The 23232-nt window shown below is 41.2% G+C and overlaps 1 protein-coding gene and 1 pseudogene across 1 annotated transcript in view; both read right to left on the reverse strand.

The window, feature by feature from the left end:
- The window catches only part of LOC145823240 (uncharacterized), a 35158-nt gene extending 23438 nt beyond the window's left edge, over positions 1-11720 (reverse strand). Inside the window, exons 1-2 of the mRNA XM_082922825.1 lie at positions 11459-11720; positions 11218-11351 (exon numbers count right to left, since the gene is read on the reverse strand). Of these exons, the coding sequence (XP_082778951.1) occupies positions 11218-11351; positions 11459-11720 (396 nt within the window). The remainder of the gene's footprint in view (positions 1-11217; positions 11352-11458) is intronic.
- LOC114281686 (putative mannitol dehydrogenase) overlaps positions 1-23232 on the reverse strand; it is an 85732-nt pseudogene that overhangs the window by 48039 nt on the left and 14461 nt on the right.

A 23232-nucleotide genomic window follows, 5' to 3' on the forward strand; every position in this document is an offset into this window, starting at 1 on the left:
TTTAAAGAAAACACTTTAATAATTCATTATAATATCCATCAGAGTCTTACTAAACAAAAGCATTACATGTAACATCAAAGTAAATGCCCTACCGGCTTACATCTTTCCAAGCCAACACTTGGACACAAAGTATGAGTTCTAACTCAAATATAAATAAAGCCCTAGGCTTGAGTGTTTACATGTACTAACAATAAAAAAAACAAATAACTAAAAATAGTCTTCAAAATCCAAGTCCTTCCAAGCTAAGTCCTTGGAGGTAGCTTATCACCTGAACCTGAAAATGATATTCCCATAAAGGGTAAGCCACAGCCCAGTAGAAATATACTAAACCACATATAAGCAATGAATAAAGCAATAGCATTCAACAGATGGTTAACCAAGATAATTAATTACTTCATTTTACAGTCTCATGACACTATTGTCTAAGACACGTTTTACTTTCCAATTTTATCAACATGGCTCAGAACCTGGCCAAACTTACAACAGTGAATTACATATATCATATTCACATCCTTCCAATATCAACAAACAAATGAGACTCAAGATCAAATCAAAACACTTCATACTTCCAGATTGATACACATTTTAGTGCTGTATCAATAAAACACTTCTATATAAATAAGCACACATAAAAGTGATGCTAATGGAGTCCATCCCCTATCTCCTCCCAAACAAAATCCGGTTTAGAGGTCCATCCCATATCTTCCCCTAAACCGTGGAGTACATCCCCTATCTCCTCCCACACAAAATAATGTATGCAAATGCAATGCTCAATCAATACACGTATTTTCTGTATCAATGCAATAGTCAAAATTAATGACTTAACCAATGTGATTAGTTTCAATTATTCCTAATCCACATGCAATGTCTACAACAATCACGACTATCCTCCACCGATAGCCTAAAACAGTTATTTCTAAACTGAAAATAACTATGTCAACAATTCAATAGACAAATGATTCAAATTATCCAATTACGCCATTTAATCAATGAATTCCCCAATTCCATGAATTTAACCATCTTTTCCCAATTCCATGAATTAATTATACAAATTAATTTAATAATACAACTAGGGTTTTTCCCAAAATTTACCAAAGTATCCCCAACATATCAAAATACCAAAGCTTAGAACAAAACCTATAAAATGGAGTAGGAAATCCCTACCTCGAAGAAAACAACCCAAATGGTGAAGACAGAGATGAGTGCCCAAATACCAATGTGCTCCAAATCGCCAAATGTTCAGATTAAATGAAAGCCCTCGACTCCCTCTATATTTTTAATAAAGAAACTAGGGTAGAAACACCCTCTAAATAGATCAAATCTAAGAAAGAAGGTGAGTAGGGAGAGAGAGAAGTCGGACCTAGGGTTTGGAATCAAAAGAAGATGAAAAAGACTGATCAAAACCCGCTGCTGTGTATATAAACTGGACAGGCTCGCTCGAGCGAAGACTTGGTCGCTCGAGCGACCAGACACAGAGAAGCTACGCTCGAGCCAAGGAAGCCTTGCTCGAGCCAACAACCCAAAAGCTCGCTCGAGCGAAAGAAAACTCGATCGAGCGAAGAACTCAAACCCTCAGGTCTGTAACCAGACACACGCTCGAGCGAAGGAACTATCGCTCGAGCGAAGAACGAACTAACTCGCTCGAGCGAAGAAAAGCTCGCTCGAGCCAAGAATGCACAGCTACAGGTCCAAATCAGACGCAACCTCTCACTCGAGCTACCAAACCCCGGCTCGAGCGAAGAACCAAAAATAACAGCTCGCTCGAGCGACAAACTCCTCGCTCGAGCGAAGATCCAAAATTCTGGACAGCAACACTTGGTTTCTAAACCCAACCAACCTGAAATAAACCTGCCCAACACATCCTATAGGTCCAAATGAGAAAATAAGGGACAACAACAACAATTATACAATGACAGAATCTACGGAACCTAAGTCCGGATACAATAATCAAATGGGAGAAGACCGGGGTCGCTATATAAAACCAGCTTTAAAGTAGCATACAAAGGTGGCCAAGCAATGAACTAAGACAAAGCTTAAAAGAGGGAAATTCTTACCCTCGAAACATAGCAAGAAAACAGCAAGAAAATAGCCAAACTTCTGAGCCAAAACCATTTTAAGGAGCTCAAAAAAAGCCTTTAAGAACCTCAACTCTAAGGTGAAGGTGTTTGGCTAAGGGTGCTAGTGCAAATATGTAGAGAAAGCTCACTTTCAAGCACAAAATATAGAGAGAGGGGATTCTAAAGAGAGAATTCTTGCTCAACTCAAACTTTGTAACCCTTTGCATGCATATAGATGAGCTCTATATATAGGAGATACAAGAAGCCTTCAAACAAATCCAGCCATCCACGTGCATACAAATGAGCTAATCTGTGCAAACAGCTATCAAAATATCTACAAAAATATCTACTGAAACATCGGTGGCCAGCCGGCCATCAGTGGTAGATGGTAGTAGCTTCATTGATGGCTGGCAGGGCCTATTGATGGCTGGCAGGGCAAAGCCCATGGCCAGCAGCCCTTAATGATGGCCGGCAGGCCACCAAGAACATCACCATGCAAAGACTAAGACACGGTCCAAATATGAGACAGAATAGAAATAGGGTCTAGAAGGATCAAACCTGGAGCATTCTGTCGCGAAAGTTGAGTACTCGGCGAGCAATCAAACTTGTTACTGGATGTACCCTGCAAGAACATCCAAGTCTTGAGGACGGTCAAAAATGGGGTGTCTACAGTTAATTGTAAATTTGTTAGATCATTGAGTTGTAGTCTCATTTGGATCATTGGAAGATAATGAAAATTGATCTATGTATTGGAATATGGAATTGATACTCTATGGAAAACATCGTATGGATGTTTTATCCCTGGCCTTGTATATGCATATACACTTATATCTTTGTTAAATTACATATATTGTGTTAGATTGTTCCTACTGGGCTGTGGTTCACCTTATTTAGGAAAAACATTTTCAGGTAATGATGTCATGCCTCCACCAAGATAATAGCATCGGAGGGATCTTCAAGAAGCAAGAGCTTCTTGTTTTATTATATTTTGTATAACCTAGGGCTTTAAATTGTAAGGGCTATTCCCACTTTTGTTGTAACCAAGTCAAGGCTTGGAAAGGTGTAAGCCTGAAGGGCATTTATTTGTGTAAACTCTTTGTAATATTAACTTCATGTAATGAAAGAACCTTATATTCTGATGTATGCCGTTACTTATATGTGCTTATGGGTGTATATCAATGGTTATATTTTGAGGGCGTTATAACTTGGTATTAGAGCGTACTGGGTTTGAATACCTTGGGTATGTGAGAAGTGGTTAGTACCACAATGGGTTTGTCTCCCTTGTTAGAGACTAAGTATGGATGATATGTGCTTACATGATAACATACTTATGTGAGTGGATGGGTACGAAATTTAGTGCCTAAGATATTGATTGGGTCTACGGGTTTCTGGAAGTTCTATTAGAAGAGCACTTGATCACTGCTGTTTCTAACTGAAACTCCAGCAATGCCATGGGACGGTCATTATCTAGGAAGGAAATTCGTATGTGTTTATGTGATTACGTGTTTATGTGGAGTGAATTACTGTTGTCCACTGTATTAAGACATGAGTGAATTAGCTTCAGCACATTTGTAGATGTGCTAATCCTTTTGTTACCTTTATTAGGATGTCAGGACATGGACGCTGAGGTAGTAGGCGTGGTAGGGCTAGAAGGCATGAGATGCCGATACCAGATGAAATTTCGGTGCAGGAAGAAGGAGTTGGTCAGGCTAATGTGGCCGAACCGGTTGGTCAGCAGGCCATGGGCGCCTTAGCCTGTGAGCTGGCCGGAGCTTTGCTGGAATCTATGGACATTCTCAAGGCTGAGAATTAAGTAGAGGCCCAAGTAGTTGAGGTAGGGCCTTCGTCTCTGAAAAGAGAGTTTTTTTGGTCTAATCCAGATGAGTTTTTGGGCGACCCAAAGGAGCCACTAAAGGCAGATGAGTGGCTTGAGCAGATAGTGAAGACGTTCGAGATGCTTGGTATCGAGGACGATCAGGTGAGGGTGACCTTAACGTCTTTCCAACTGAAGGGGGATGCGGATTAGTGGTGGAAGTATGCACGTGGGCGCATTGGAGGGACTTGAGAGGTTTTTGTCAGCGTCTTCCAGGACAAGTTTTTACCTTCCATAGTTAGGGAGAAGTTGAGAGATTAGTTCTCCAAGTTATGTAGTTGAACACACCTATGGCAGAGTTCGAAGCCACATTCACTGCTTGTCTAGGTTTTCACCCGAGCTTGTGGTGACAGAGGAGCGCCGGTGTTTGGAGTTTGAGAAGAGGTTAAGGACCGGTCTCATGTTCCGAGTGGCTGGGTCCATGATTAAAGACTATGGGCGTCTTGTGGAGGCTATAGCCCATCTCGAGACCATTATACAGGCTGAGGAGGAGAGGATAAGGGGCTCCAGGAGGAGTCAGGATAGTCAGGGGGACGGTAAAAGGTAGAGAGGTTCTAACCCTCAGCAGTCCCAGGGAGTGCAGTCGAGGTCTACCTTTCCAGTGCCAAGTTCGAGTTCTAGGAGAGGTGGTCAGGGAGTGGTAACTTGTTTCAAGTGTGGTCAGTTGGGCCATAAGTCTCCAGCTCGTCCGCAGAGAGAAGGAGGGCAGCGAGCGGCTTCATCTTCGGCTTGTTCTCAAGGCAAGAGTCAGAGTAGAGGGCGGCCGCCCATTTGTTATCAGTGTGGTCAGGCGGGGCACTTGAAAAGGTTTTGCTCACAGTTGGGTGACATACCTGGTGCGTCTGGTTTGAGGTAGACACAGAATCACCAGTCAGCACAGGCCTTAAAGGCCAATTATGGAGCCTCTTTGGCTCAATCCATGCAGTAGGCTTATGCTCCGAGGGATGAGTAGGTAGACCAGAGGCCAATAGGGTAGGTATATGCTGTTACAATGCCAGATCTTGTACCTGCTTCTTTTGTAGTGAGAGGTACCTTTCTGTTTTACAATTCAGTTGCTAGTGTATTGATTGATACAAGTGCATCCCATTCTTTTATCTCGTTTGCATTTGCATCAGTTTTGGGATTAGAGTTGGCACAGTTAGCATCTCCCATTTGTGTAGAGTCACCTATTGCTGGTAAGGTTATTCTGAAACGGGTGTCGGGGTTGTGACATAGGGGTTGCCGGCCGTCGACTCCCATTTGCATTTGTTTTGCTTGATATGACTAGTGTCGATGTTATCTTGGGTATGGACTGGTTATCGTCATACCAGACTGTTATAGATTGCTACTGTCAGAGAGTTACTGTATGTACCTCGAGCGGTGATTGTTTTCATTTCATGGGGGACTGATTGGATAAGGTCTTATCACCAGCGTATGATCCGTGTGAGTGGAGTGAACTTAGTTGTCTCCTTGCTAGCTTTCAGAGTAATGAGTGTGATGAAATCCGAGTTGAGTTACCAAGGGTGGTTTGTGAGTACCCCGATGTTTTTCCCGAGGACCTTATTAGTTTGCCACCTCACTGAGAGATTGAGTTCTTTATTGACTTAGTGTCTGGCACGGCACCGATTTCTATGGCACCGTATCGGTTTGCACCTGTTGAGTTAAGTGAGTTGAAGATTCAACTCTAGGAGTTGTTAAATAAGGGTTTTATTCGCCCTAGTACTTCACCTTGTGGTGCACCGGCTCTCTTTGCTAAAAAGAAATATGGAGCCTTGCAACTTTGTATTGATTACCGGAAATTGAACCGGGTAACCGTTAAGAGCAAATATCCTATGCCTCGTATAGATGATCTATTTGATCAGTTGAAGGGGTCTTCCTATTTTTCTAAGATAGACCTGAGATCGAGTTACCATCAATTGAGGGTGAGAGAAGAGGATATCCCGAAGACTGCATTTCGTACGCAGTATGGCCACTATGAGTTCCTTGTGATGCTTTTCGGGCTAACTAATGCTCAGTCATATTTATGGATTTGATGAACCAGATCTTTCGTGAGTTCATAGACTGTTTTGTGGTCGTCTTCGTGGACGACATTTTGATTTATTCAACTTCTGAGGAGGAACACGAAGAACACTTGAGGGTAGTACTTGAGTTACTTAGAGCCCATAAGGTATATGCTAAGTTTGGAAAGTGTGAGTTTTGGTTGAAAGAAGTTAAATTTTTAGGCCATGTGGTATCTGGGGAAGGGGTGACTGTAGATTCATCCAAAATAGAGGCAGTACAAGATGGGCACAACCTAAGAATGCCTTCAAGATCTGTAGTTTTTTAGGGCTGGCCGGGTATTATCGGAGATTTGTGAAAGACTTCTCTAGACTAGCTTCACCATTGACTAGACTGACGAGGAAGGGAATCAAATTTGTATGGGATAAGACTTGTGAAAAGTCGTTCTAGGAACTTAAGGTTAGACTCACCATTGCTCCTGTGTTGATTATTTCGGAGAGGGGTTTAGGTTATTCAGTATATTGTGATGCCTCACAGGAAGGTCTGGGTTGCGTTTTGATGCAAGAGGGGAAAGTTGTAGCCTATGGCTCACGACAGTTGAAGACACATGAGAGAAACTACCCTACCCATGATCTAGAATTAGCAGTGGTGATATTTGCCTTGAAAATCTGGAGGCATTATCTGTATGGTGAGAGATTTGAAATATTTTCCGACCATACGAGTCTAAAGTATCTGTTTACTCAGAAAGACTTGAATTTGAGACAGAGAAGGTGGATGGAATTTTTAGAGGATTATGATTTTGAGTTACATTATCATCCTGGGAAGGCCAATGTTGTGCCCGACACCTTTAGTAGGAAGTCAATTAGCAGTGTGGCTTGTATCGCCATTCAGGAATGGGAGATGTCGGGTACCCTTGGGGAGTTCGACCTACATCTTGGCGAGTCTGTTGAATTTTTGGCTTTGTTTTCAGTAGTTGCTCAACCTACACTGGTGAACCGAGTGTTAGAAACACAGAGGGATGATCTTGAGGTAGAAACCCTCAGGGAGAAGATCTCCAATGGAAAGGTAAAGAAGGGTTTGAATGTGTATCCCAACCAGAGTGTGAGATACCGTGACCGTCTGTTTGTGCTGGAGTCTTGTCAAGAGGAAATACTCCGAGAGTTTCACCATTCACGCCTTGCGGTGCATCCGGGAGGTACAAAAACGTATCATGATCTGAGTCTCTAGTTTTGGTGGAGGGGTATAAAGAAGGATGTAGCTGTGTTTGTATCGAAATGCCTTACTTGTCAACAAGTGAAGGCCAAGCATCAGAGGCCTACGGGTTTGTTGCAACCCTTGCCTATAGCTGAGTGGAAATGAGAGCATGTCACGATGGATTTTTTTGTGGGCCTTCTGAGGACTCAACGGGGTAGTGATGCCATTTGGGTGATAGTTGACTGGTTAACCAAGTCTGCACACTTCATACCTATGCGCGTGAGTGATTTAGTAGACTATCTTGCCGACTTGTATATCAGGGACATAGTGAGGTTGCACGAGGTCCTTGTGACGATTGTTTCGGATAAAGATCCGTGTTTCAGAGCTCGACTATGACAGAGTTTTCAATGTGCCTGGGGCACTAGATTGACCTTTAGTACTGCTTACTATCCTCAAACTGACGGGCTGTTCGAGCGTACTATTCAAATCCTTGAAGATATGCTTTGAGGCTGTGTCCTTGATTTTAAAGGGTCGTAGGAGAGGCACTTGCCCTTAGTGTAGTTTGCCTATAACAATAACTTTTAATCGAGTATTGGTATGGCACCGTTTGAGGTCTTGTATGGTCAACCATATAGATCTCTAGTGTGTTGGGCCAAGGTGGGTGAGGCACCTTTGTTGGGCCCAGAGTTGGTTCGGGAAACAATAGAGAATGTAGTACTTATTCACAAGAGATTGATTACGGCTTAGAGTCACCAAAAAAGTTATGCCGACCGTAGGAGGAGACCCTTGTCTTTTGAGGTGGGAGATTATATCTTTTTGAAAATATCAACTAGGCGGAGTTTGATGAGATTCGGGAAGAGTGGGAAGTTATCTCCTCGATTTATTAGGCCTTTTGAGATCCTTAAACGGGTTGGTGAAGTTGCCTATCGTTTGGCGTTACAACCACAACTTTTTGGAGTGCATGACATGTTTCATATTAGTATGCTTCGGAAGTATGAGCCGAATCCATCGCATGTGTTGGATTGGACCGACTTGGGGGTAGATGAAGATGCCTAATATGAGGAGAGACCGGTGTGGGTCTTGGATAGACGGGACCAAGCCTCGTGAGGCAAGACAATCCCCTTAGTCAAAGTTTTGTGAAAACATCACGGAGTTGAGGAAGCGACTTGAGAACGTGAATTAGAAGTCTGAGAGAAGTATCCGGACTTATTTGTTGATGTTTAATTTGTATAGAAATATTGATTATGATGATGAAGAGTGTATAAGCATTGTATATGTTTAAATTATGAGAACATTGTATATGTTGTTGATATTTGGAAACATGAGTCTATTATAAACATTGCATATGTTTAAGAATATGGAATATCATATGTATTATATCACTTTTGGAAGCAATGTATATGCTCTGAAAATTTTGAGAAACTTGGATTTTGATTTAAAAATTACAAATGTTTTGGGAAAGTTGTAAATTTCATGTTAATATGGGACTTGTGTATCGAGTCGATGAGGATGGATGACCGGAGAATGGGTCATGGTGATGGACTTGTAAAAATAATATTGTTGAGAATGGTTTAATTATGTTTTTGAGCTTGGTTTGCAATTTCGAGGACGAAATTCTTTAAGGGGGGAAGGTCATAGCGATTCCTGTTTTGACCCGTCACCTATTGTATTCTGGACTCGGGTTTGTATGGTTTCTAATAATGATTCATATCTTGTTTCCCTTGTCTCCCTTTTATTTTGCTTATTGGGTTGTGGTTATGCTTTTGGAATGGCTTGGTTGCTTAATTTTCAAATTTGGTGTTGCCTAGAATGTTGGTCCTCCTTTCGAGCGGGCCTTCTTACGCTCGAGTAGGAGTTGTAAACTCCCAGTACTTTGTGCGTTTGCAAAAGTATTGGAGAAGTGTCTTTCACGCTCAAGTGGCGTTTCCTACGCTCGAGCGGCCTTCCTTACGCTCGAGCAGTATGTCTGTCGTCTGCAAAAGTTTTGAATGTGTGCATTCTACGCTCGAGTAGGTCCTTTTTTACGCTCGTGCGGATAAAATCTTTGTGTCTGACGCTCGAGCGTGAAACCTTCCGCTCAAGCGGACTGCGCGTATATCAGATCGCGAAAAACACTTTTTACATCACTTTTTCATGTATTTTCACCGAAAACCCTAAAGTTGAGAGCCTCTCTCTCTAAAACTCACATTCGCTCTACATTTTAACCTAGATCCTTTGATCTCTACACCCTTGAGCCTTCATTAAAAAGGTAGAGCTCCTTAAGATCTTCTCCTTGAATCGATTAAAATTGGATTTCGGTATTTTTGGGGTTCCATCCTTGGCTCGTTTTCTCTCTTTGAGGTAGGGATTTCCTATACTTTGTTATGAGTTTTAACTTAATTATTTGTGATTGCGTAACAATGTTGGGTTTTGGTGGTATTTTGAACAAAACCTAGGATTTGGATATAAAATGGAAATAGGGGCTTTTTGGTGAATGAGAAGGAAATGATTGTGGGGTTTGAAAATGATGTTGTATGATGTCGAAATAGTTGATTTTGATACTTGGTTTAGATTTGGGGAAAAGAGGGAGTTTGCCCTAGAATGAGTTTTATAATTATTTTGTATAAAAAATGAAACTGATGTTGAAAACTTGGAATTGGACAAGTATTGAAATGGATAGTGAAATGAAATAGATGATGTGTCTCATCTTTGGAAATTTTGAATAAATTATCTGTCTTGAGAATATATATTTGTTTAGAAATATCTGTATTGGGCTATCAGTGGAGGATAGCTTTGATTGTTGTAGAAATTGGATGTGAATTAGGTGAATTGAAACTATCCCATGATTGTTTATCATTGAATATAATCATGTAGTAGATACATTGTATATGTATGTTTATTTGGGAGTGGAAAGAGGATGTATTCCATGTGTGATTACGTGTTTATATACATTGCATATGTATGTTTGTTCGGGAGAAGAAAGGGGATGGACTCTATTATAATTAAGTTAGCTGGAGTGTCTTAGGTGAAAGTCCCGAAATCTATACATGGGTGCCGATCCCGTGGACGAAATATCCGTAAAATGGTAATTGAAAGTGTTATGTGTTAATTGTGAGATTGTTAGATTATTGAGTTGTAGTCTCATTTGGATCATTGGAAGATAATGGAAATTGATCTATGTATTGGAATATGGAATTGATACTCTATGGCAAACATCGTATGAATGTTTTATCCCTAGCATTGTATATGCATATACACTTACATCTTTGTTAAATCACATATATTGTGTTAGATTGTTCCTACTACCTATGGCTCACCCTATTTGGGAAAATTATTTTCAGATAATGATGGCATGCCTCCCCCATGACAATAGTATTGGAGGGATCTTCGGGAAATAAGAGCTTCTTGTTTTGTTATATTTTGTATAGCCCAAGGCTTTAAATTGTAAGGGCTAATCCCACTTTTGTTGTAACCAAGTCAAGGCTTGAAAAGGTGTAAGCCTGAAGGGCATTTATTTGTGTAAACTCTTTGCAATATTAACTTCATGTAATGAAAGAACCTTATATTCTTATGTATGCCGTTACTTATATGTGCTTATGGATGTATATCAACGGTTATATTTTGAGGGCGTTACATAGGCTACCCAAAAAATAAAATTTAAAAATATAAAAAACCAAATGTATCATGAAAAAAAAAAAAAAAAAGATTGTTTGTCTAATACTCATATAACCACATAACAACTTTCATCATCTTCTTCAACGTGAATTCCTGTTAAATAACAAAATGAAAAAAAAACATATAATCAATACTAATAATAATATGCAAAAAATGTTAACAATTAAAACAAAAAAGATGACAACTAACACAAAAATGGCACACGACTCATCCGAGTCGATTGCATCATCTTCATATATAGTCGCATAGCTCACCGATTCCACTGTCGAATTTCCTAAAAAGTAAAGAATATAAATTCAATATTGAAATTATTCCATGGTAATATAAAAGTGAAATAAATATATTTAGATTGGATGAAATAATAATGTAAGTATCTTTCATCCCTGCTTCCCACAACCAACTTTGTGCACACATTAATGCTTCTAATGTGTTTGGATGAAGTCTACTACGATGTGAACTCACCAACCGTCCACTAGTACTAAATGCTAACTCAAAAGCAACAATGGATACAGGAATAGCTAAAATATCCGTAGCTATTGCCTGTAAGGTTAGATACTTTGGTCCATTAGCTTTCCACCAATTCAAAACATGAAAACCTGAAGTTCTTGGCAAAACATCATTTTCTAGATAATAGTCCAACTCTGATCTTACATTCTTCATTTTTTTTTTTTTACTTCTCCTCCTACTAATAAACAAATCATACTCTGAAGGGTCTTTGCAAGAATTTCTAGATGAATAGAAGAGTCACCAACAACATTGGTCTCCATACCAACTCGATGTTGATACTCTTGCAACACATCATAACAAATCTGACGAACCCTATCAACTTCATCTTCAGCTTTGTCTCCATAAATTTTTTTAAAATAAAACTCCAATGCACTCATCTTATACCTAGGATCAAGTACAACGGCAACTCCAATAACACCATGTATCACTAACCAATATTTATCAAAATTTTTCACCATTTTTTTATGCCATTGTTCTAATCACTTCTATTTCACAAGAGAGCCATTGAGATAATGTCATCCTAATCTCATATAAAGTTGGGAAACAAACATTGGCTGTGGAATACTTAGTACAAGAAAACAGCTTTGTGATAGAAAAAAATATCTTAAACCTCCCACTAATCTCTCTAGCAAACTCTCATTCTTCCTCACTTGGCACGGTCTTATATTGGGGCTCTCTATTTTTCAACCGAGAAAAGACATCCTTATACAATAATGCAGTCGGAAGCATCAAGTAGGTTGAATTCCACCTAGTTGCACAATCAAGTCCTAATTTTTTAGTATGTGGATTACACAATTGATTGACTGTTTCTTCAAATTTTTCTTGTCTTTTTGGTATTGCTGTCCAATAAGCTACACTCTCTCGAATTTTCTCCACACCCACTCATATGACATCCAGTCAATTTTTCACAATCGAATTCAAAATATGCGCACAATAATGCATATGAAACAAATTACCACCCAACAAAAGTGATATATTACTCAACATGGTAATCATGTCATTATAGCGATCCCGGGTTTACCCTTGTTGTACAGTGATCCGGACATGTGTCCGTGGATGTTGGTTGTTGTTTATTATCGTGTTTGCATCCTTTGTACTTTGTATATTAAGTTATGGGATGTGTTGGGCAGGTTTGTTACAGGTTGGTTGTGTTTGGGAGCCTAGTGTTGCTGCCCAGATTTTTGGTCCTTCGCTCGAGCGAGGAGTTGTCGCTCGAGCGAGAGTAGTGTTGCGTCTGGTTCTGGACCTGAGAGTTGCCTTTCTTGGCTCGAGCGAGCTTCCTTCGCTCGAGCGGTCTGGATTTTTCTTCGCTCGATCGAGAACTTCTTGGCTCGAGCGAGAGTTTTCTGTGTCTGGTCGCTCGAGCGACCAAGTCTTCGCTCGAGCGAGCGTGTTTTATATCAGCGTACAGCAGCGTCTTAAACATCACTTTTTCAGTCCCTTTCTTTGAGCAAAACCTAAATCCGACACCCTCTCTCTCTAAACTTGCACTCTCTCTAAGATTTGATCTCCCTAGGGTGTGAATCTAGCCTAGGGCCTTTGTTAAAAAGATAGAGGGCGTTGAGAGCTTCGATTTAATCTGAAAAAGTTTGGATTTGGAGCAAGTTGATCTTCGAGTCTTCATCTCCTTTGTGGCTTAAATTTCGAGGTAGGGATATCCTACTCCTCTCTATGGGTTTTGTCTTTAAATTTTGGTATTTTGAGATGTTGGGCTTGGTTTGGTAATTTGGTGAAAGTTTGGGGCTTTTGTGTAATTTTACAAAAGTTGGGGTTTTATTCATAATAAACCTAGATGCATGTTTGGCATGGAAAAATGGAATAGATGTTAATTCATTGATGGAAATGGGACCTAAGGGTTGAAATGTTAATTATGGGAATTGACCTAATTACATTGTTTAATTAATTGGGATAATTAATTGAGAAGAATGAAGAAATGAAATGTTGATTAAATATCCATTGTGCATTTATTTTCTGTTTAGAAATAACTGCTTTGGGCTATCGGTGGAGGATAGTCGTGATTGTTGTAGACAATGCATGATGATTAGGTAAACTGAAACTAATCAATGAAATGTGTCATGGAACTTGACGGTTGATAGAATACATTAATTGTATGTATTGGGTGATTGTATATAGAACCAATGTGTTTATATACGTTATGTGTAGAGGAGGAGATAGGGGATGTACTCCGCGGTTTAGGGGAAGATAGGGGATGTACCTCTAAACCGGATAGTGTTGGGAGAAGATAGGGGATGAACTCCGTAGACATAGCTCATATGCTTGTCTAGAGAAGTGTGGATACAGCTTATATGCTTATCTGTGAATGTGGGATATTGTTGTTATACACATCTGTTGAGAATGTAGATATAGCTTTTATGCTTATCTGAATGTGAGATATAGTTTTTATACATATCTGTGGAAATGATGATAGAGCTAGCATGCTTATCTGTTGAAAAAGGGAAAATGAAAGGTAACTTAGACTCATAAGTTGTATGACATAAATATGTGATTTATGTGGATGTATCAGTGTTGACCATCTATCAATTGCTAATATTTTAGTCATTGTCCATGGTTGGTTTAGTGTATTTCTACTGGGCTGTGGCTCACCCTATAAGGGAATATCATTTTCAGGTGCAGGAAGCATGCCACCTCCAAGGGCATAGCTGGAGGCTAGAGGCGGACATACTTTTGTCGCTTAACTTTTGATGTATTACATGTAACTTCAAGCCAAGGGCTTAATGTGTAAACGAGTTAGTACTCTTTGTTGTAACCAAGTGTTAACTTGGAAAGCTGTAAGCCCGTAGGGCATTTTGTTATGATGTTAACATGTAATACTTATGTAATGGAACTCTAATGAATAAAAGAATGTGGTTAGTTTATATGTAAATGCATGTCTTATCTGATGGGTTTATTGTTGTTATTTTGAGGGCGTTACAACTTGGTATCAGAGCGTACCGGGTTCGAATACTTTGGATACGTGGGAAGTGATTAGTATCACAATGGGTTTGTCTCGCTTGATAGAGACTTAGATGTAGTATCTTATGCTATGTGCTTAATTGATAACATGCTTATGTGATTATGTGGGTATGGGATTTAATTTCTGGGATGTTGATTGGGTCCTTGAGTTTCTGGGAGTCTTGTTGGAAAAGCACTTGATCAATGCTGTTTCTAACCGGAACTCTAGTAACGTCTCGGGACTATCATTATCCGGAAATGAAATTCGTAAGTGCTTATGTGTTTATGTGCTTATGTGGAGTGAATTACAGTTGTCCATGCATTAGGACGTGAGTGTTTAGTTTCGGCACATTTATGAATGTGCTAACGTTCTGTGTTGCCTTTATTAGGATGTCAGGACAAGGAAGAGGTGCTAGGCGTGGTAGACCTGCGAGGCAGGAAGCACCGTTACCGGGTGAGATTCCGGCAGTGCAGGAGGGGGTTGGTCAGGCCAACGTGGTCGAGCCAGTAGGTCAGCAGGCTATGGGTGCCTTGGCCAGAGAGATAGCGGGAGCTTTGGGTATTCTTAGAGCTGGGAATCAGGCAGCTGAGACCGGGCCTTCTTTCTTGAAGAGGGAGTTCTTCCGGTCTAATCCGGATGAGTTTGTCGGGGATCCGAAGGAGCCACTGAAGGCTGATGAGTGGTTAGAACAGATGAGTAAGACGTTCGAGATGCTTGGCATCGAGGACGGAGCACTGAAAGTGACCTTGGCATCCTTCCAACTGAAGGGAGATGCGGGTCAATGGTGGAAGTACGAGAAGGCTCGTGTGGGCAGTACTTGGGAGGCGTTTATAAATGCTTTTCAGGAGAGGTTTTTGTCTGCAGCAGCTAGGGAGAAGCTGAGGGATCAGTTTAGCCGGCTTAAATAGCAGGGCTTGTCAGTGGCCGAGTTTGAGGCTACTTTTACCAGTCTGTCCAGGTTTGCACCGGAACTGGTGGTGTCTGAGGAACGCCGATGCTATGAGTTTGAGCGGAAGTTGAGGCGGGGCCTCAAGTTGAGAGTTGGTGGGTCTTTCATTCGAGAGTATAGACACCTAGTTGATGCTGCTGCTCATATGGAGATTATGATGCAGGAGGAGGAGGAAGAACAGAGGGGCTCCAAGAGGAGCCCGGATAGTCAGAGTGATGGCAGGAGACAGAAGGGTTATAACCCTCCGCAGTCTCAGGGTGCAGTCTCTAGATCGACCTTTCCAGTGCCGAGTATAGGCTCGGGGAGAGGCAGTCAGGGGGAATTCACTTGTTACAAGTGTGGCCAGCTGGGTCACATGGTTTCGGTTTGCCCGCAGAAGGGTAGGGGTCAGAAAGCTGCTTCTTCTTCAGCTAGACCGTAGAGTCAGAGTTTGGGCAGGGGGCAGCCCTTGACTTGTTATCAGTGTGGACAACCTGGGCACCTGAAGAGGTTTTGCCCACAGTTGAGTGTCACTTCGGGAGCGTCTGGTTCTAGGCAGACGCAGGGTTTTTAGCCAGCTCAGTCTGTGCAGGCCTCGAGGGCCAATCCGGGAGCTTCGTCATCCCAGTCTGTGCAGCAGTCTTTTACTCCGAGAGGTGAGCAGGTAGACCAGGGGCCTACGGGGCGCGTGTATGCTGTTACTGCGCAGGATTTAGTACCGGCTCCATCAGTAGTGAGAGGTACTTTTCTGTTTTGCAACTCGGTTGCTAGTGTGTTGATAGACACGGGTGCATCTCATTCTTTTGTATCTGCTGCATTTGCATCGGTTTTGGAATTGGAGTTAGCACAGTTAGCATCTCCTATTTGTGTGGTATCGCCTTTGGGTGGTGAGTTGATCCTGAAACAGGGTGTTAGAGGATGTGATATAGAGGTCGCCGACTTTAGGCTTCCTTTTCCGTTTGTTGTCATGCCCATGAAGGGTTTTGATGTTATTTTGGGTATGGACTGGCTATCGTCATACCGGGCTGTTATTGATTGCTACCGCCAGAGGGTCACGTTATGTACCTTGAGCGGGGAGTGGTTCCATTTCTTGGGAGACCGGGTTGGTAGTGTTTTGCCACCGGGGTATGATTCGCGAGGGCGAAGTGAACTTAGTAGTCTACTTGCTAGCTTTGAGTGTGGTGAGAGTGGTGAGACCCAGCATGTATTGCCGAGGGTGGTTTGTGAGTATTCGGATGTTTTTCCCGAAGATCTTGTTAGTTTGCCACTTCACCGAGAGATAGAGTTCTCTATTGATTTAGTGCCCGGCATGGCGCCGATTTCTATGGCACCTTACCGTTTTGCTCCAGCAGAGTTGGTTGAGTTGAAAATTCAGCTCCAGGAATTGCTAGATAAGGGTTTTGTTCGCCCTAGTGTTTCACCGTGGGGAGCACCGGCACTCTTTGTTAAAAAGAAAGATGGTGCCTTGAGATTGTGTATTGACTAACGGAAGTTGAATCGGGCTACGATTAAGAATAAGTATCCTATGCCCCGTATAGATGATTTGTTTGACCAGTTGAAGGGTTCCCGTTGTTTCTCTAAGATAGACTTGAGATCGGGTTACCACCAGTTGAGGGTCAGGGAAGAGGATATTCCGAGGACGGCATTCCGTACGCGGTATGGCCATTATGAGTTTCTGGTGATGCCATTCGGGCTTACCAATGCACCGGCAGTCTTTATGGACTTGATGAACCGGGTTTTCCGGGAGTTCTTAGACCGATTTGTGGTCGTTTTCGTGGACGACATTCTTATTTATTCGCCTTCTGAGGAGGAGCACGAGGCACACTTGAGAGTGGTGCTTGAGTTACTTAGAGCCCATAGGCTGTATGCCAAGTTTGGGAAGTGTGAGTTCTGGCTGAGGGAAGTCAAATTCTTAGGCCACGTGGTATCCGGGGAAGGGGTGTCTGTTGATACATCCAAGGTTGAGGCAGTGCAAGATTGGGCACAGCCTAAGAGTGTGTTTGAGATCCGCAGTTTTCTGGGATTAGCTGGGTATTACCGTCGGTTTGTGAAAGATTTCTCCAGGTTAGCGTCACCGTTGACTAGACTGACTCGGAAGGGAGTTAAGTTTGTGTGGAGTGAGACTTGTGAAAAGTCGTTCCAAGAACTGAAAGTTAGATTGACCACCGCTCCGGTGTTGATTATTCCGGAGAGAGGGTTGGGTTATGCGGTTTATTGTGATGCCTCACGAGAGGGTTTGGGTTGTGTGTTGATGCAAGAGGGGAAAGTGGTAGCTTATGGGTCACGTCAGTTGAAAATACACGAGAAGAATTACCCCACACACGACCTAGAGTTAGCAGTAGTGATTTTTGCCTTGAAAATCTGGAGGCACTACCTTTATGGTGAGAGGTTCGAGGTATTCTCGGATCATAAGAGTTTGAAGTATCTGTTTACACAGAGAAACTTGAATTTGAGGCAGAGGAGGTGGATGGAGTTCATCGAGGATTATGATTTTGAGTTGCACTATCATCCAGGAAAGGCCAATGTTGTGGCCGATGCCCTTAGTAGGAAGACCATTAGTGATGTTGCTTGTATAGCCATCCGGGAATGGGAGATGTTGGGAGCACTTGGCGAGTTTGATTTGCTACTGGGCGAATCTGTTGAGGCTGCGGCCTTGTTTTCTGTTGTTGCGCAGCCTACACTTGTGATTAGAGTGTTAGAGGCACAGAGAGGTGACCTTGAGGTAGAATCCCTTCGAGAGAAGATCTCTAGTGGGAAAGTTGAGAAGGGCTTGACAGTGTATCCCGACCTGAGTGTGAGATACCGAGACCGTTTGTTTGTACCAGAGTCTTGCCGTGAGGAGGTACTCCGAGAGTTTCATCATTCGCGCCTTGCGATGCATCCGGGAGGTACTAAGATGTATCAGGATTTGGGTCGCCAGTTTTGGTGGCGGGGTATGAAGAGAGATGTGGCTGTTTTCGTGTCGAAGTGCCTTACTTGCCAGCAAGTGAAGGCCGAGCATCAGAGGCCAGCGGGTTTGTTGCAACCCTTGCCTATTGCCGAGTGGAAGTGGGAGCATGTCACTATGGACTTCGTTGTAGGTCTACCGAGGACTCAGCGGGGTAGTGATGCTATTTGGGTGGTTGTAGACTGGTTGACTAAGTCGGCGCACTTTATTCCTATGCGCGTGAAAGATTCGGTAGATCATCTTGCCGACTTGTATATTCGGGACATAGTGAGATTGCACGGGGTCCCAGTAACGATCGTCTCAGATAGAGATCCTCGTTTTACTGCTAGGTTGTGGCAGAGTTTGCAGAGTGCCTTGGGCACTAAGTTGACTTTTAGTACGGCTTATCATCCTCAGACTGACGGGCAGTCCGAGCGTACTATTCAGATCCTTGAGGATATGCTTCGGGGTTGTGTCCTTGACTTCAGTGGGACGTGGGAGAGGCACTTGCCCTTGGTAGAGTTTGCCTACAACAACAGTTTTCAGTCTAGCATCGGTATGGCACCGTTTGAGGCCTTGTATGGCCGACCGTGTAGGTCTCCAGTTTGTTGGGCCGAGGTGGGTGATGCACCTTTGTTGGGTCCGGAGTTGGTTAGGGAGACGACGGAGAAAGTTGAGCTTATCTGTAAGAGGCTTGTTACAGCCCAGAGTCGGCAGAAATCTTATGCTGACCGTAGGAGGAGGCCTTTGGCGTTTGAGGTAGGTGATCATGTCTTTCTGAAGATATCACCTAGGCGAGGCTTGATGAGGTTTGGGAAGAGTGGGAAGTTATCCCCTCGGTTTATTGGTCCTTTTGAGATCCTTGAGAGGATTGGTGAGGTTGCTTATCGATTAGCCTTACCACCGCAGTTGTCCGGAGTGCATGATGTGTTTCATGTGAGTATGCTTCGAAAGTATGAACCAGATCCATCACATGTGTTGGATTGGACTGATTTAGAGGTAGATGAGGATGCCTCGTATGAGGAGAGACCGGTTCGGGTCTTGGATAGACGGGATCAGGTCCTGCGTGGCAAGACCATTCCTTTGGTGAAAGTCTTGTGGAAACATCACGGAGTGGAGGAAGCCACTTGGGAACGTGAGTTGGAAGTCCGAGAGAAATATCCGGACTTGTTTGTTGATATGTGATCTTGTATTTAAATTTTACATTTTGTTGAACTTAAGAGCTTTTATATATGTCTTAAGTTGTGAAACATTGAAAATGTTTTGGTTATTGGAAGTATGTTTTGGGACTTGCCTCATATGGAAGTTGAATGTGACACTATATGTGTTGAATATATTGTTGAAATTGGAAAGATAGTGCATAAGGTTGATGCATGTTGAAGATACATATGTTGTTTACATATTGTGATATGTCTCTTGTTAAAGGGATGGGATGACCGGTAATGGGTCGAATTGTTGAATTTTAAATTGTAACATTGTCTAACATGAAGGAAAACTTGTTTTTGAAAACTTGTGCTTAATTCCGGGGGCGAAATTCTTTAAGGAGGGGAGGTTATAGCGATCCCGGGTTTACCCTTGTTGTACAGTGATCCGGACATGTGTCCGTGGATGTTGGTTGTTGTTTATTATCGTGTTTGCATCCTTTGTACTTTGTATATTAAGTTATGGGATGTGTTGGGCAGGTTTGTTACAGGTTGGTTGTGTTTGGGAGCCTAGTGTTGCTGCCCAGATTTTTGGTCCTTCGCTCGAGCGAGGAGTTGTCGCTCGAGCGAGAGTAGTGTTGCGTCTGGTTCTGGACCTGAGAGTTGCCTTTCTTGGCTCGAGCGAGCTTCCTTCGCTCGAGCGGTCTGGATTTTTCTTCGCTCGATCGAGAACTTCTTGGCTCGAGCGAGAGTTTTCTGTGTCTGGTCGCTCGAGCGACCAAGTCTTCGCTCGAGCGAGCGTGTTTTATATCAGCGTACAGCAGCGTCTTAAACATCACTTTTTCAGTCCCTTTCTTTGAGCAAAACCTAAATCCGACACCCTCTCTCTCTAAACTTGCACTCTCTCTAAGATTTGATCTCCCTAGGGTGTGAATCTAGCCTAGGGCCTTTGTTAAAAAGATAGAGGGCGTTGAGAGCTTCGATTTAATCTGAAAAAGTTTGGATTTGGAGCAAGTTGATCTTCGAGTCTTCATCTCCTTTGTGGCTTAAATTTCGAGGTAGGGATATCCTACTCCTCTCTATGGGTTTTGTCTTTAAATTTTGGTATTTTGAGATGTTGGGCTTGGTTTGGTAATTTGGTGAAAGTTTGGGGCTTTTGTGTAATTTTACAAAAGTTGGGGTTTTATTCATAATAAACCTAGATGCATGTTTGGCATGGAAAAATGGAATAGATGTTAATTCATTGATGGAAATGGGACCTAAGGGTTGAAATGTTAATTATGGGAATTGACCTAATTACATTGTTTAATTAATTGGGATAATTAATTGAGAAGAATGAAGAAATGAAATGTTGATTAAATATCCATTGTGCATTTATTTTCTGTTTAGAAATAACTGCTTTGGGCTATCGGTGGAGGATAGTCGTGATTGTTGTAGACAATGCATGATGATTAGGTAAACTGAAACTAATCAATGAAATGTGTCATGGAACTTGACGGTTGATAGAATACATTAATTGTATGTATTGGGTGATTGTATATAGAACCAATGTGTTTATATACGTTATGTGTAGAGGAGGAGATAGGGGATGTACTCCGCGGTTTAGGGGAAGATAGGGGATGTACCTCTAAACCGGATAGTGTTGGGAGAAGATAGGGGATGAACTCCGTAGACATAGCTCATATGCTTGTCTAGAGAAGTGTGGATACAGCTTATATGCTTATCTGTGAATGTGGGATATTGTTGTTATACACATCTGTTGAGAATGTGGATATAGCTTTTATGCTTATCTGAATGTGAGATATAGTTTTTATACATATCTGTGGAAATGATGATAGAGCTAGCATGCTTATCTGTTGAAAAAGGGAAAATGAAAGGTAACTTAGACTCATAAGTTGTATGACATAAATATGTGATTTATGTGGATGTATCAGTGTTGACCATCTATCAATTGCTAATATTTTAGTCATTGTCCATGGTTGGTTTAGTGTATTTCTACTGGGCTGTGGCTCACCCTATAAGGGAATATCATTTTCAGGTGCAGGAAGCATGCCACCTCCAAGGGCATAGCTGGAGGCTAGAGGCGGACATACTTTTGTCGCTTAACTTTTGATGTATTACATGTAACTTCAAGCCAAGGGCTTAATGTGTAAACGAGTTAGTACTCTTTGTTGTAACCAAGTGTTAACTTGGAAAGCTGTAAGCCCGTAGGGCATTTTGTTATGATGTTAACATGTAATACTTATGTAATGGAACTCTAATGAATAAAAGAATGTGGTTAGTTTATATGTAAATGCATGTCTTATCTGATGGGTTTATTGTTGTTATTTTGAGGGCGTTACAGTCATTATTTGTGGAGCAATTATCAACAGTAATAGTAGAGATTTTTCTATCAATATTCCAATCCATCATACATGCAAGCAAAGTATCACAAAGAACTTCTTTTGTGCGTGGACATGGAACATAAACAAACCTAAAATATAATATTCATGAACAAGTATTAATAATATGCAAATTGAACTGAATAAGATAGAACTTTTAAATGATTTGCAAGTTTACAAACTCATTGCAAATTTACTTCAAAATGCGACTTTGCAATGTCCATGAATCATCAATAAAGTGTGCAGTGACAGCCATGAATCCATTCTTTTGATTGTTAGCAGTCCACATATCAGTTGTGATTGCCACCCTACTTTTAATATGCTCCACCAAACTCAATGTTTTCACCCTCTCATAATCATAAAATTTTAAAATCTCACTCTTTATCGTATTTCGAGAAGGTCCTTTAAACAATGGTTGAAGTGCGGCTGAATATCGTTTAAAACCAACATGATCTACGATAGAGAGGGGATATTCATGCAATATTATGGCATGTGACAACTCTTTCTTTGAAAAATCTTGATAAAAAATATAAGAATTCATTTTTGGACTCTCTCTATTAAAGTTGTTAGTTAAAACTTTTTGCCTCATGTCCAACACTTTTTTCCTAGTACAACTCTTAAAGTGATCATGCAAATGCCTAGTTCCATTTTTTGAATCACCTCCAAGATGCTTATTACAATAATTACATATTGCATTCCACACCCCATTGACTTGTTTCTTAAAGTGTTCCCACACAACACTAGTTTTCCTTTTAGTTCATCCACAAGTATTAGACTCTTCTTCTAAGTCAATAACATTTTGATTAGAGAGGGGAGACGGTGAGTTGGTAGTTGGCAATGATTGTTGTGATGCCTCCCTCTCAAATGGTACTTGAGAGTTAATTGGTACTTGAGAGTTAACTTCTAACATTTTTAACCTTTACAAAAATAATATGAAATGAATAAACAGAGGTTACCCATTATAATGTAAACACTAATCACATCCAAATATCCTAATGGAATACCTATAATTACATCTACAATATAATGATATATTTTATTTATGATGTGATGTGTTTCGATTCCATTGAAAATAAACATGAATTGTAAGGCTCATTAAATCAAATATCACTGTATTTGAAGCCTTCCCCCCCCCCCTTCCCCTCCCTTTGTTTTGTCATTTTCTCTTATTTTGATGGAGGTTGATCGATTGAACACTAAAAAACACATAAAATTTGATCGATGGTTGAGTATCCCCTTATTATGGTCTATATTAAAACATGTATCACCTATGTAATACACATTTAGTTTTAACTACTTAATGAGGTCTATACTAAAACATCACAACAGTGTTCCAAAAATAATAACTATATTATATAATAAATTTTTATTACAAAGATGTATCTATGTAATGACAAATATGTTGTTATGAAATATGTGGTCCTTTAAACCTACTTAAAATATGAAAGTAAAAAATAAAAAACCCTTCATGTCCATTGCACGTGCGCTTCTGCAAAGATAAAAGGCTATGGTTGTAGAGCAAGTAGGAAACTCTTGCAATGTGTATGAACTGATTTTTTAACAGTACATCAAATACCCCTTTCATATATATATATATATATAACAACACAGAGTCACATTCTTTCATATATACACATTCT

This window comes from Camellia sinensis, chromosome 4 (genome assembly GCF_055761805.1).
Source record: "Camellia sinensis isolate YWXY chromosome 4, ASM5576180v1, whole genome shotgun sequence".
Classification (NCBI taxonomy): Eukaryota; Viridiplantae; Streptophyta; class Magnoliopsida; order Ericales; family Theaceae; genus Camellia; species Camellia sinensis.